The 16,045-nt window shown below is 38.8% G+C and overlaps 1 protein-coding gene across 7 annotated transcripts in view; it reads right to left on the bottom strand.

The window, feature by feature from the left end:
* ESR1 (estrogen receptor 1) overlaps positions 1–16,045 on the bottom strand; it is a 181,475-nt gene that overhangs the window by 73,479 nt on the left and 91,951 nt on the right. For all 7 annotated transcript variants that reach the window (XM_008637882.2, XM_017739475.1, XM_017739476.1 and 4 more), the window contains exon 3: positions 331–521. In XM_008637882.2, the coding sequence (XP_008636104.1) occupies positions 331–521 (191 nt within the window). The remainder of the gene's footprint in view (positions 1–330; positions 522–16,045) is intronic.

Raw genomic sequence — 16,045 nt, 5'->3', positions numbered from 1 at the left:
ACAGATATGCATAACCTGAAATAGTGCATCTTGATCCAATATGGATTTTTAAATTAAATTTCTCACTGCTACCATGGTCTGATATACCTAAAGAAACAACAACATAGAAAAGCTTTTCCTTCCGTCATTAATGTTGGACTAAATAACAACATATTGTATATCTGCTAGAAGCATTCACCAAACACAGAGCTAAATCTATGTGGGAGAGCACAACAACTGCTAATGAAAACACAATCAATGTAATTGTCCCGGACTCGGGTTGCAATCTCAAGTATCTTCAGTTTCCTCAAGCGTAAAGAGTAAAGGTGACTCACTTGAACTGTTTATTACCTTGAATACTCCTTTTGAAAAAGGCTTTGCAGCCCTCACAAGACCAGACCCCATAGTGGTATCCTGAGGCGTAGTCGTTGCAGACAGCACAGTACCGCGTTTCCTTGGTGGACTCCATGGACAGGCTCCCCTTCTCGTTGGTACTGGACATCCTCTCCCGCATGCTGTGGCGCCTGTTATCAGAACTTGGTCTGTTGATAGCAAAAAAAAAAACACAAGCACAGTTCTTTCAGGGAGGTTAAGCTTCATCCACTGCTTCAGGTTGTCAGAAAGAAATCTTGTTTGTTTGAAAACAACCGATAGACAAAAGAAAAATGTTTTTATCTACTGCCCTCTCTCCTAGTTGGAAAGTCGCAGAATTAGTAGGATATGGGGGAATTTCTCATAAATCAACCTGAAGTTACTGGGTATTGTACCTTGAAAAATTAAAAAGCTATTTGATAAATTAATCAATTTTTCAACATCACAAAGGAATACAAAAAAAACCAGCACTATTTTGTGTACCTGCTCCCATCCAAAGGTTTCAGTATAACTGCAATATCAGCAGCTAGGTCAAGAATCTGAGTCAAAAATCACTTGATGATTGCACCTGAATTAGTTTAATTATTAACTTAAATTATTATATTATATACACCTAAATTACTAATGAAGCTATTTTCAAGTATTATTGCCCATTTAGAGATGCAAGCTTTCCTTCACTTGTCAAGATCTAATACTGCATAAAAAAGTGCCTATTCTCATTACAATAACACTTTCATACAAATTAAGAAATGGTTTTAGCACAAAAAAAAAAAAAGAAAGCGTATTGAAAATTGTTGCCGAAGAACTTCTGTTCCAGTGATACACAAATGTTTCTGCACATGTCCTAGATATGCACATGACTGGCATGTGCAGGATGCTGTGCAGGTGAAAACCAAACAAATCTATCTGTAAATGGCAATGAATTCACATCCAGCTGAACCTTGTAAGAGGTTGTTATGGGTAGTTGCTGCACACATGGTCTGCAACATTGAAAAAGCTGAGAGGATGTGAAATTGCCAAGGGAACCACCAGTGAACTCTGGGATTGCCCCTGGAAGGCAAACAGTTCTTGTGAAACATGCTCTTCAGTAAGAGTCTGCACTAAAAATTGTTCAGGAGACAAATACCATTGGGTGTGACAGCACCAGACAAGCTAAAGCATGAAGAATCCTACTGTTTATAGTAATTACCCACTTTCATGCATGCTTTAATTGCTGATTAGTAAGCAGGTGGCTTTTATCTCCCCAGAGTCTCAACATTTTCTCTAACAAACATATCCTGGTTTTGAGCCTAGGAGACTCTCTTTCAGATTTCTTCCTACATACCTAATTTTGCCTTATTCCCTTCATGAGCACAGCAAAACTTGCTGTGTTTTGATGAACCGAGACATCTGGCACCAACCACACCTTCTTGCTCCAAACCCGTACTCCCCAGCAGCTTTCTGATTTCCTTAGGTATGCTCAAATATCTCATCTAGCCTAAGTTCCCTGACATCTCCAGCTGCAGTACCTCTCACCATCCAAAAGATTTCTCCCAGCCAGCCAAAGGCACGCTCTCACATGTGCTCTCAGCCATCCCCTTGAGACTTTATATATATAATTTCTGTCCCCAAATATGATATTAATTCAAATCTTTTCAATGAAAATGTATCAGTTATTAGAGACACATGAGGCTTTACCATGTTAGATAGCAGAAACTACTACTGGCATCATTCAGGAAAACTGCATTTTTTAAACCAAACGTTCTTTGCCAAGACTTATACATCAGCTAATTTTGAACATTTACGTAAATAACTTTTTTTCCTTTGGAACTTGAGAAGAAGTGAAGAATTGTAAAGGGTGAAGGGCTGACATAACACATCTTTGGTTTTTCAGTGAGACAGGAAAATTGAAGAATGTCACAATTGACAATATGATTCTATGAAACTAAGCAGGGAAAAAAGTCCTTGCATATTTTAGATGATAAAACATAAAAAATTAAAATTTTAAAATGTACCAAAATTAACACAGTATCATTAATCAATCATTATGGGCACAACACATACATTGTCCATATAATTACCTTTTCCAGCCCCACAAGCCGATCTAACTATACTTTTTTATTCTTCTCAAAGTTCTGAACCTTCCTCTGAATTTGCTTTATCCCAGTGCCTCATTTAATTGACTTCTTTTTTTTTTTTTTCTACTGATCAAAGCTGTTGTTTCTTATCTTCTCCACTCCATTCTCCTCTGTCTGCAGCTTTATCACCTCTGTCAGTTTAACTTCAAATAAACCACGCTGTGGCTTCTTTAAAATACATACTCTTAGGTGTATATAACAACAAGAAAGTTTTAAATATTTGAAGTAAACTAGCAAGCAATCTAATAACTGTCAATATAATTTTAATAGCAATAGTCTAATCTGTTAGGTACACATGACGACTTGATAAATGTTCATAATCTTTGATCAATTTTTTAAAAAACTGATACAGATATGCATGTTACACAAGATAAGGTTCCTAGAATTATTTTCATCTCAATAAGGAGTACAAAGAAATTAAAATTTTGCACTTTAAAAAACAGTACAAGAAAAAAAATTCAAGTTTCAAAACAATTACATATTTCTTTAGGTGTGTAGCAGTTTTCCAACATTACACACTTACTAAAGCAATCCTAGTTTCTCAGTTGGATATGAAAGAAAACTCTTTCATCGGTAAAACCAAAATTAAGAAATACCAAAAAGTATCAGTCATCACTGATCTATCAGTCCAGATAAATTAAATTTTCATCTTTTCAGAATATTCATCCTTTTTCAGATCAAACCTAGGTTTGCAAACACATTTTTATTAAAGTTATACTTAAGAATAATAAAAAATTACTCAAAAATTACCTGAATGAAAGCTTTTTCTAATGTAGAACAAATTAAAAAATTCGTTAAATATGTACACTCCAAATAAGCTGCATGAAAACACTAAGAAGGAAGATGCAGTAAAGATAAATATCTTTTCATGCTTGTGTGGAGTCTGTCCCACAGGTTCTGTCCATCCTCAGTCACACAATGAGGCCCTGTTTCCACAGGGATGCTGCAGGCAGAAGCAATGAGAGCTCATTCCCTGCAGGCTCCCAGCGTTTCTGGTCCCAGGGATCACAGGGAAGCAGTGCCACTACTCACACCTGCCTGCAATGCCCATAAGTGTCAAACCTCACTCGGGTCTCCATCACCTTCCTGCACACCAACTTGCTACATTGAGAGAGCACTATCAATCTGTTAACACAGACTTTCAAAAAGCAAAAGGAATCTAAACATGACCTTGCTGCTTCTCACCCTCAGCATCAGTGCCACTCCAGCACCGCTTGAGCAAGGTTTTGCAAACTGGCCCTGCAGTCATCACATTCAGGCTTTGGTGAACCACAGTGGGAAGCACACTAAAATACCCCTAGCCCCATATTCCCCAAAAATAACATCCTTTCCGTTTATATAGTGGACATAAAAGCTGGTAATAAATTCAGTCAAGTAATTATTAAAGGAGATGAGGAGAAAAGCTTTTTATGAAAAGAAGATCCCAATAACAGATTGCTAAATCAAAATAACGTATCAGATTTCATCCAGAAACCAGCTGCTAGTTAGCGCACATCACAGACCACTGATGCTGTGTCCTGACAAAAAAACTGTAACAGTCTGCTCTTCATCCAGTTTTCAACTGGGTTTCAAGGGTTGGTGTTCTGGAGAACATAGTACAACAACCTAACCCAGCTTACTAACTTTGGCAAGACCATCATTCCCAAAATACAAGAGCAGAACCTTTTCTACAATTCCCTTTGTAACCTATGCAAACAATAACAAAAAAATAAAAGACCAAACTATGTTTACCACAAAAACCCACAAATTAAAAAGAAAACCCCAGACAAAGCCCTCTCTCCAAGGCCTGTGCAAAACCAGAAAAGATTAGAAAGCTAAAAAACCCCAGAATTTACTTCTCATTTCCAAATATAATACAACAAATGTAATGAAATGTAATCAAAATGCAAAGTGTTTGGAACCTACAGAGCAGAACAAACTTGTCTTCTACACTCACTTTCATGTTTCACACTTCAATGAGTGTGTAAGGAAACAAAGACACCTCTACTTTACACATTCACTCATCACCTGCAGCTCTGAATCAGAAAGAGATTAGTAACCCTATGTTGACTACAAAGTAAAAAGAAAGTGTACATGAGACAATTAAAGTTTTATAATGTAAACTCAGGTTTTTTTACATCAAGATAATCTGACTGGCAGGCAGGATGAATTTAGGATAGCCCAAAGTACACAATCCACACAACAGTGAGGTAAGGCCCAATTTATTCACAATCCCAGCTTTACCTGAAATAAAGAGATTTCATAGTAGGAGGGCTTAAGGGAAAAAGTATATAAGCAGTTAAATAAGACACCTTGAGAAATTCTAGTTTTCTGAATTTATTTTCAAACAATAAACTTTAATATGCAGCTTCTGAATCTTTTTTACCTGAATGGATGAAAGTTCCCAGGGCATCCCTCAAAACTAATGGTCATTTCAAAAGCAGTCAAGGTCTAACACAAATGCATTTCCACACACTCTACTTATTATAACACCATTCTACCATTCCATATGAAATTAATCTGCTGTTAGAATGTAAACTTCTGCCTGGGGCAAAATATTTACAAAATACTATTTGAACAGAACTAAGTGCTTGGAAACACAAGACATCTCAAGGAAAAGTATTGCAATAGCATTGACCAAGTATATAAATAAACAGAAAACTGCCAAATACATTAAGGACCTCAAAACTATACTCTCAAAAAGTAGCTTCAAAGAACCTGAAGAACAATCATATGCCATCCAAATGAAAGTGTTGGCTTAAAAAAATATCCCAAAATGTCTAGGGCTGTAATTAAGCTAAGTACAACTTGAGGACAGAGAGAGAAAGCCTTACATGAAGTTCTATCTCAAATGGACAGCATCACTGGGTATTTTAGGCTAGATGGAACCTTGGGAGGTGACCATATGCCAAACCAGCATTGGCACAAGACAGGCTACAGCCATGAAGATGGGCTCCAGCAATGGGAGCAGACACTGGCATCACTCCATGGCTGATATTCCACTGGTGATGAGGATCAGCTAGCACTCACCCTGGGACCTGATTGTGTTTCCTGATCCATGGCTCTGAGCACATGCAACTCACACAGCTGAATTCTCTTCCTCCCCCCCAAAACAGGATGGTTTTGTCTATGCTACCATAGGAGAAGCCTTGCATAGCTCCTGCCTGCCCCATGCCCTGGGAGAGGTCCACTTAAACTGGCCAAACCCTGCCTGGGAGTGTGAAGCTCTTCAGCAGTGAGAGTCGTCATGTTGATCTTTGCACCCATGGCCTGGCCTTGTTTAGGTAACTAAAATATCCTCAGTTTATTCCCTGGTGATCAGAAATGTCTCTGGGTGTAGCATCAAAACCATGAGTAATAAGCATTTCCCTTAGACAACAATGCTGTCCCTTCCAGCTTAGTGCCTGCCTCACTGAACCTGACATTTAAGTTCACCAACAATTTCTGTAAGGGATAGACATAGCTGTGAAAGTTTGACACCCTTGGGTGAAAAGAAGCTGTAGGCTGAGAAAGAGCTGCCCATAATTCACACCTCTAAATGGAATGCATGACTAGCTCCTTCTCTTCCCTTTCCCACAGCCCTGTGCCTTCACAAGTCTTCCTGTCAAGGGAAATACAAAGTGTAATCAGAAAGACCACCAGAGCAGAGCTGCACATCAGCTCCTCTGACACCTAGACAAGACAGGAGGAGACCATCCTGGCAGAGAGATGCTCCTCTGGTCACTTATTCTCATTTATCTCATGTCTTTGGCTCATATCTTGTCTTGTCCTTTAGGGTAAGTGCAGGGACACCTCAACAGGACTACTTGCATAGAAAATCCCAAGCTGATGTAGTAAATGGATGAGGTGAACAAATATTGACATAAAAGACTGAGGAGAGAAAATACCAAGAACTAATTTAAAAATAACAGAATATATTTATGAAGGCCAAATAAGAAAAATGGCAAGGAAACCAACTGAAAACTGACAGGGCTCACTGCAGAAAAAAGAAAAAAAATGTAACTGACAAAAGAGAAATGTAAGAAAAATAAATGAAAATAAAGTTATATGAAAGGTGAATAATAAAATAATTTTAAATACTGATAGCATTTCACAATGTATCAGAAAATGTATTTTGTAGTCAGAAGACACTGAAATGCTTTCTTTAGAACTAAAATGAAATACAACTTAATTTGGTAACTTAAATAAAAAAACTTATGCAAAATATCTTGGTATTGACCAAGAAACAGTAGTGTTGAGGACAAGCTCTGGCAACATGAAAATAAAAGCTTATCTTCTTAGGTCATCAAAACTTCTTGTTTGACATGAAACTAAACATTTCCTTTGGCATTAGTTTTATCATTTTCCTTCATTCTTAACTCTGGTTAATTTTAAAATGAGTGATTGAAATGCTACATTTGGATATGCCAAAAGTAAACCACTCCATGTGTGCAGAAAAATGTCCTCTAGAACTACCTAGTAAAGTCAGTATAAATTCGAACATTCTTTCAGTCCTTTAAAGCTTCATTTTTGTTAAATTTTATTTTATTTTCAGATCTGTCACTAATATTTGCAGACTGCATTAAAATCTGGAGGGATGTGTTTATGCACTGTCACTGAGTGGTCTATGACATCTCCAGCCACGTTTCCTGAAGGTTCTATGGATGGGAGAGTAAAGGAGCCCAGACTACTTTTTCATGTGTCTAATACCTGAATTCAGATGTTTGCAATACTTCCCTCTCCCATACTTCCAGTCCTTGGATTGGTTTTCTATGGTTTATACATGTGAGCTAATAATTTTGCAGCAGATTCCCTTGACAACATAAAAGTTTGCCCAGCTTTCTGAAAAACGTTGAAGTTTTTCTTTGAAATGGCAGGGGAGTGAGGGATGGGTTCTAAAATGGAAATAGCTTGATCTATTTGTCAGTTCTATGGGTCTGAAATTTAAATTCATACCAAAACAATCTTTTGAATAAATACAGAGAAATTGATTCATTCTGTTTCTCAATGCTGTTGGAATCTAAACTACAGCTCAATTACAGGGTCATTTTCATTATTCTTAAGTAAAGAAAGCTGTACTTCAAGGAATAGCCCAAACCTGAAATAATTTCTAAGCAATAGCAATTTTCTGGGTTTTTTTCCATTATGCAGAGAAATTTAATAACTTCTTTCTGTACATAAGGTGAATGCAGAAACACCCACACATAATCTTTATGAGTATACCTTAGAAAAAGATTAAGATTTTAAACACCGGGTGGTTGAACTGCTTCTTGCAAATGCGACTCAAACCTTAATTTATGTGTCCTGTGCATATGTATGTTATCTTCAATTATGTGACCATACATTTCAGAGTGCAACAGCTCATCAGTGCATCGAATAAAAAATAATTCATTAAATGAGCAGCTACTCTGTCTGTGAGGGTTTTTTTCCATGACTGTTCAGTGTCTGGTGCCTTATTATCAGCACATTGTCTGAATTCAGAATTAACTTCCTCCCAGTATTTCCATGCCACTATAGCAATTTAGCAGCTGACAGATCCTAATGAATATATTTTTCCAACACTCTTCCAAGTTGAAAGGATAAAAAAATGAGACTGAGAGCGATTAAGGTCAAAAGTATATACTGAGTTATGGGCAACCTGAGTTTTTAAGTACTCACCATTAAATAGGTTTTGAATGTTCAGAGTGCTACTTTTCTTGTCTGCAATTGCAAGAGCAAATGTTCGACACTTACATGAATCAGACTGTAGGACTTCCATTCTGCACAAAGAAAATTACAATACAACACGAGAATGCTTGTGAAGTTTGATTTTAATGATTTCTGAACTTTACAGAAGCATTTGTGGCAGAATTGGACAAAGAATTCAGTTCTTCAGGCCAGAAATCAGCTGCTTCCACGTAATAATTTTTGCCTTTCCTTTTTTTAGTTACCAGCCTTTGGGAAAAATGAGTAGAGAATTTACAGTGACATATTTCACTATATGACACATTCCACAGATGATTTTTTTTCATATATTGGAACAGCATCCCACTTATGATTACCTTATAAATATAGAAATAATTATAATAATAATAATCACAAAAGGACCAAATAGGATTTGCACAGGTCACCTTATCTTGGGCTTAATAAAATTACAAGTTTGCAAATAACAGCTTTTTGTAGCTTCTCACCTTCTAAAGAGGATGTCTAGAAAAACTAAAATGTTACCTTTTTGCCTCACAGAGTCACAGACAGCAAAGCTGGGCCACGTTGGTGGACCCTTCACTTGTGTTAATGCAGCACAGGATGACAGATCACTCTCATTCAGCAGCAGAGGAAGGATGTCAGTGACACCCGCTAACTGTTGTACGTAGTGAGGCTACAAGTCCTTTTTGCTACTCTATTTTAGGAGAAGTAAAAGCTCTTAAACACACAGAAGGTCCTGCCTTTGCTGTCAGTGGGAACCTCTGCTCTGTCCTCCCACAGATGTTCTTTGTCTGCTGTTCTCATTTGGCCCATCCAGCCCCACTTGTTCCATTCTTACCTTCACCTTTGGGCTTTTCCTTCTAGCCTCATCTCCCTGTCTAGAAAGGACAAACTTCCCTCCTCTGGTGCCTGGCCTGACTCTGCCTGGCTACTTCTCTCATGCCCAGACTCCCTGCAGGCATTTCATCCAAAGCTCTCCTTCTCTCTCTCACTACTCACTTTGCTCATGTCCTGGGCAGGACGGCTCCACTCTTCTGCCTCTCTCTGTACCCCAGCAACCCAGTCTGCCACAATTATTTAGCTTCTGTAATCTTTATAAATAATCCATTTTTTCCTGTGACCTGACCCACCAGTTGCACAAGCACATCCTGAGATTTTTAACTAAAGAAGATTTGAGGGACCTAGTGTTGCCGTCTCTTGACCACATGTAACTCGTTAATCATACAAGGACACAAATATATATTTTTTACCAAGGCTAAATTTAAAATTTTTGCAATCCTGTGGTGAGCAGCTCTTTGTAAGTGCTACCAACCATCCACAAGACAAACTATGAAGTTTTTTGAGTCAGTCCTGTTAGAATTAAAAATATAAATAAATCAAACAAAAAAAAAAGACAAATATTTCTTTGTAACACCTTTAAAGCTATGAAATGTCATTTATGTATAGGGCCTCACCTTATATGATTTGTAATTCTGTCTTTTCTCCTCTGGAGTGGGACTGCTTCTCTTAGAATACAAGCCTTCACAGTAACCACTCCCCATAGCCTGGGGTTTTGTGTGCTAGGACACTTTGCCCATGGGATAAAATAAAGGCCAGAAGCCTTCAGCTTTGAAGAACCAATTGAGAGATGCCATGCAAGCCATAATATGCAATAAATGCCATACTATTTTATGCCAGAATTTAACTTCTGAAATAAGGGAAAACATTATTCTCCTATTAATATTTAGAAGACTACTTAAATCACCACAGAAATCTAGTTTCTGCAAAGAAAAAGTTCAGATAAGAAAATTTCTCTCCCTCAATTTTCAAGGAAAAAATATTTACAGTGGGATTTTCATTTTGCAGAAATATTGATTTTTAAAGATTTGACAGAAATATATTCAAACACCAAAGCTTTTCTTTTCATGCAAAGCACATTTACAAAGAAAAAAATCATGTTTATAATTAGCAAAAAGAATAAAAGACACATTCACAGGCACTGTTTTGCCATGTTAAGCAGGAGGAGAAATTGCTGAAATCTCTACCAGCAGCCAAGCTGCCCTGCAGTCTTAATGTGACCTAAGTAATGACAAAAGACCCACAGAAATTTTATATTCTGCACCCACTGTACAGTAGCATCCAGTAAAGCACAGGCAGAGCATCACTTAAAAGACCACATATCTAGACCTGCCCCACAGGAACTTGTTTTAACTTGCCCTTACAATATTTCCAATGATTAAGCCTCTCTCTGTGAACTGTCTGCTGCTTCACTGCCTCATGGCCAGCCCAAGTCCTCTTCTGGAAATTAAGGTAGTTTGCCCTCAGCTATTTCCAGTTAGCCTGGAGAACAATTCAGATGCTGCTCTCTTGGTACACATTTTCCCTTACCTTTCCTGCTACGCCACCCCTCTGCCTCCATCCTTTCTTTCAGAGTGTCCTTTCTAATTCTTCTGCTCTCATAAGGACTTTGCCCCTTAGCAAGCCTAAAAATATGAAAGAGGCCTTGCCAGTCTCTCTTAAAACAGCATATTGAGCTGTTCCTGTGTTTTTCTGTTCACAGAATAAAATTTGCCTCTTCTGCAAAAGATTACTCTGATAACTTGTACATCACTTACGATTTTCTCTTCTACTTAGACTGTTTTTTATTCTGATGTTCTTTTCTCTACTTACTAATTCTCCAGTTAGTGTACTCGTTCATTAGTTTTCTCCTTCCCAAAGGCTGGATACTGCACTGATCCTTAGAATTTGAGAAATATTTAGTGTTTCAGATTCTATTGTGGTAAGCAGCACTAGAAAAATGTTCTCTTACATACTTACATTTTAAGTGATTAATTTACAGATCTCTGCTACCTGTAACAACTAGCAGATAACTTTTGATTATTTAAAAATTAATGGTAGTGTCTGATCTGTGGAGTAAAATATCTGCAAATTATTGTTTTCATGTATCTTTTGAATCCCTGCTCACTGGATGATCCCTCTACTCTTTAAGGAACACCACCAGTGGAAAAAATACTTTTAACAAATTCCCTAGGATATAAAATAATGACCAGACAAATTGTTTAGGGTTTTTCTGCCCATTTCTACCTCCTGCCGAGTGCAGTTTACCCTGGGCACAATCTGTCCCTGACACCATCTCTCAGTCTCAGAGACTCTGCTGCATGAAGAGTCATACAACCTGAGGAACCTCATTCTGCTGTCTTAAAGTGTGCCAAATTTGACGAAAAAGCTGCTGACAAAGTGTCCCTGGGCGCTGCATAAGATATGATTTTCTGGCAGCAATACCAAGTTGCTGTGTGGCTGTGTGGCTCTGGAGACAGGAGCAACAGGGCCCTGAGTGTGGCAATCAGCTGTGCCCACAAGTGTGCCAAAGTGGAGTGCTCAGCAGGCAAACGCTCTGGAAGCGTGGACTTAGGATAGCTCACTTAAGTGTAAACAATCTGAAGAGTAAAATGTTTGAAAAGCTGAAAGCATGAACAAACCAAAAGGCCAGCTTCAGCGAACAATCTCATGTACATCCTGTACAGCTTTCATGCTTTTAGAAAGTCCTAGTCAGCCTTGTCTCCACCAAAGTTATTCTAACCTTCAAAGACTCCGCTGAAAATTGTACCCCTGCATTTCTTACAAGAGTCTTAGAATTATAATATGGCTTTTGTGAAAAGGCTGACATTTATCCTTTCATAACACATCCAGAAGAAGTCTTTTCTCCAGGTTTCACTGTTCCTAGTAAACTTTTTTCAAAATTACCCAGACACTGGACTACTTTTATTTTTTTCTTTTTTTAATGCTCAGATAAACTAGCACAATCCAGCCATCTGAAAGGAAAAGGTTAACTGCACTCAATAGATTGGAAAAGGGTATTTCAGGAAGTGCTGTCAGATTCTTACACTTACCTCCAAACTATTTCAAAGGTAAGTGCCAGCAAAAACACAGGAATCAGTCATAAATCTTTCTTTACTGTGCCTTTATAGGACTTTTAAGTGCTCATGTGATCCTTCTATTCTTGGGCAAACCCTCAATCCAAATATTTCAGATGCACACATTAAGTTTAACCAATTATCCAAAGGTTCATTAAATTCATTGGAAAATCTTTCAATGACCAACATTAAACAAGATATTTTTAAGAAAAATGTTTTAAATATTTAAATGTTCTTATTTACATCACCTTCAAAAAATTGTTAACTAGGAATGCTGATTGCATAATGCAACATTATAATTTAGATACCATTGTTTCAAAAATTTAAACCAAAACCAACCTAACCTTTCAAATTACATTTCTTTAGAATGAAATCTTAAAATGTTTCTTTAAGGGGCATACTGCATTTCAAAATGAACTTTTGAAACAAAACACTGGTACAGCCACGTGTGGTCACAACAAAGAAATCTGAGTGCTTTAGGCCACAGGAAAATAAACCTTGGTGAAATAAAAGACTACTTAAAGTAGTGCTTTGAAGTTCATTAAAGTGCATGCAGACCTCTTGGACCAGCTAGAGAAGAGACAAAAACATTTTCCCAAACAGATTACCACCAGGCCATCTCCAAGCAACTCTGTGCCAGCTGCTTGCAAGAATACAAGAAAAAAAGACTAGGCAGGGATGCCAAATGCAAAAACACAATGGGCAGCAGAGAAGGAATGAGGCACTTGGGAAAATCTGACATCTGCTTGTAAAAATGCTTGACTACTTGCCCCAAGCAAATAAGGTTTATCTGAAGCTCCTTGTTTTTGTCCCAAAACAGTAATCCCTAGGACCAGAAACTCTGCAGTCCCTTGGTCTAATGGCACACAGTTTAGGGCCCAGTGAAAGAAAAAAAACAGTTCCTGAACATACAGACCCATTTGTGCTTAAGCCAATTTCATCAAACCAGACTAATAAATACATATATTTATGTTAAAATTTGGGGGAAGATTATTGTGGGAGTTACTGAGAAACCCCTGAAGGACAACACAGTCAATGGTCACAGACAGCACAACTTCATGACAGGGAAGTCCTGCTATTCAAACTTAATCTCCTTTTATGACAAGGTAACACACCTAGCTGATCAAGGGAAGCCAGATGACATATTATTTTTGGATTTTAGTAAAGCTTTAGATACTGTCTCTCATAGTGTCCTTCTGGACACACTATCCAGCTCATGGCTGGATAAACACATCGTGAGATGAGTGAGCAGCTGGCTCAAGGGATGGGCATAAAGCACTATAGTGAGTGGGGTGACATCAAACTGGTGGCCTGTTGCTAGTGGGGTAACACAGGGCTCCTGCAGAGAGACCTAAACAAGTTAGAGGGCTGGGCAATCACCAGCCTTAACAAGTTCAACAAGGGAAAGGGCTGGATCCTGCACCTGGGATGGGGCAACCCTGGATGTACAGACAGACTGGGGAATGAGAGGCTGGAAAGCAGTGCCATGGAAAGGGACCTGGGGGTCCTGCCAAGCTGAACGTGAGCCAGCAGTGCCCTGGCAGCCACGAGGGCCAAGCGTGTCCTGGGGAACATCAGGCACAGCATCGCCAGCTGGGCGAGGGAGGGGATTGTCCCACTCTGCTCTGCACTGGGGCAGCGTCACCTCGAGTGCTGGGGGCAGTTTTGGGGCCACAGTATAAGAAGGATATAAAGCTGTTAGAGTGTCCAAAGGAGGGTGACCAAGATGGTGAAGGGATTGGACGTGAAGCCATATGAGGAAGGCTGAGGTCACTTGGTCTGTTCAGCCTGGAGGAGACTGAGGACAGACCTCATTGCAGTTGCAGCTTCCTCATGAGGGGTAGAGCAGGGACAGACACTGATCTCTTCTCTGTGGTGACTGGTGACAGGACCCAAGGGAACGGCCAGAAGTGGTTTCAGGCGAGGTTCAGTTTAGATTTTAGGGAAAAACTCTTGACCCAGAGGATGGCTGAGCACTGGACCAGGCTCCTGAGGGAAGCGGTCACAGCACCAGCCTGATAGAGTTCAAGAAATGCTTGAACAATGCTCTCAGGCACATGGTGTGATTCTTGGGGTTGTCCTGTGCAGGGCTGGGAGTTCAATGATCCCTGTGGGCCCCTTCCAACCCAGGCTACTCAATTATTGTATGATTCTACTAGTACATGTAGGAAGAATATGACTCCCAGACATTCAAATAATACTTGAAAGTCATATACTTGGAAGTATAACAAGGGTAAGTAACTGATGGGAAAAAAGCCCATGGCCAAGTGTAACTGATCAAAGGACAGGTGAAAAAGCATGACAGAAGGCAAACAAACAGCCAGTCTGAAAATACACCATGCTGTCCAGTCACTGCATACAAGGACTGCATTTCACCTGCACGGATGAGCTGCAAAAATGGTCACAGTACTCATGGGCTGTAAGGATAACAGAATGCCTGTGATACATATATATACACACACTTCTCTTCCTCTGTTAATAAAAATTACAAGTTATGTCAAGTTTGAGCCTTGGACAGCCTGGACCCTGGTAGGGGAAACGCAGACCTTACAGTAGCATGCTTTAGTTTTTCCTCAGAGTCAAAATGGAGGCAAGATGGATGCACAGAAATAAGATGCCTCACAAAATCACGGTAGTTTGTGAGGAAACATTGATGTAGCTGAGGTATTCGACTTATACTTGTTCTCTGGAAAATGCTGAATTCAACTTTGCATGCCAAGTCATTCTGTGAATAATAATGAACAGAAACCCACGAGATAAACATGCTAGAGTTTGACACATGGCAGTGGAGTCTGTCAATACCGTGTAGTTCTAGCTCTTACGTGTGTCCTAGGTTTTTAAGGCCAGACCCTGTTAACACACAGTGACATAAAATATAATTATTGATTACGTATGTCATAGAGGGTCTCCAGAAACTGAAAATTACATATGCTAGAAATATCATAGAATCACAGAATCTGGGTTGGAAGGGACCTTAAAGATCATCTATTTCCAACCCTCCATCTATGGATAGGGACACCTTCCACTAGACAGGCTACTCAGAGCCCTTTCCAGCCTGGTCTTGAACACCTCCAGGGATGGGGAGTTCAGAACTATGTAAGAAATAGTAAGAAACAGAACCTGGACAGATTGTTATATAAAGGCTACAATTTGAGACACCACCACCAAACTGATTTTCAAAATTATTTGATTTCTTAGATTCTTCTTTCAAACAAGGACAGCCATAAACTTTCAGCATATCTCTAAGTAACTCTTGGATATCCCCTCTGAAAATCTAGTGCTAAAGGCTACAAAAAAAACCCCAACCAAAACACTGGACGTGTTCTTTTTGTCATTCCACTATATCCTCTTTCCTGCAGATCTTTCTTCATGTGCAGGTTTCCCAGTCATTAGTACTAACTGAGCAGTAAATAGTAAGTTTTACATATCCAAATTCATTAAATTATCCCAAAGGAGTTAAATTATTTATTCAGATAATGTCCACAGATTAATTTGCATATGCTGACTATGCAATCAAGAGAAAGCAAAGAGAACATGGCTCATGAAAGGTAGGAAATACATTCACGTAGCCAACTGCACATAATACATGTTTGCAATAGTGCTTGTTGATGTATTTTTGGGGTAACTTATGCAACAACGTGTGAGAAATTGGGTCTGTGAGAAATACATGCACTTGCCTCTTGTGTTGGTGATAATTTTGTTTCAATATATTAAAGAGTTGTATTTCACTTTGGCAAATCCATTATCATCTATTTGTGGCATTTCTTATTCCTCACAGCAACACAGAATAAGTTCCAAGTGCTTCACAGGTGCCACAATATAACACCTCATTAATCTTCTCACTTTTTATTGTTGGTAGACAGTAATTGCTCCCTGCCCTTTAAATTACAAAGGAAGGAAAATGTCTATTAGCCAAATCAGTGCAGAATTAAATGTAGAGTATTATGGACACAACAGCCGCACTTCTGTCATGACGTTTAAAAATATATTACCTGTTCACATGGGAGACACCTAATACCAGTCTACTAGACACCAGGGACT

Source organism: Corvus brachyrhynchos, unplaced genomic scaffold (assembly GCF_000691975.1).
Source record: "Corvus brachyrhynchos isolate BGI_N302 unplaced genomic scaffold, ASM69197v1 scaffold14, whole genome shotgun sequence".
Taxonomy (NCBI): Eukaryota; Metazoa; Chordata; class Aves; order Passeriformes; family Corvidae; genus Corvus; species Corvus brachyrhynchos.
Note: the sequence above shows the minus strand (reverse complement) of the source record. Positions and strands in the feature narration are given on the sequence as shown.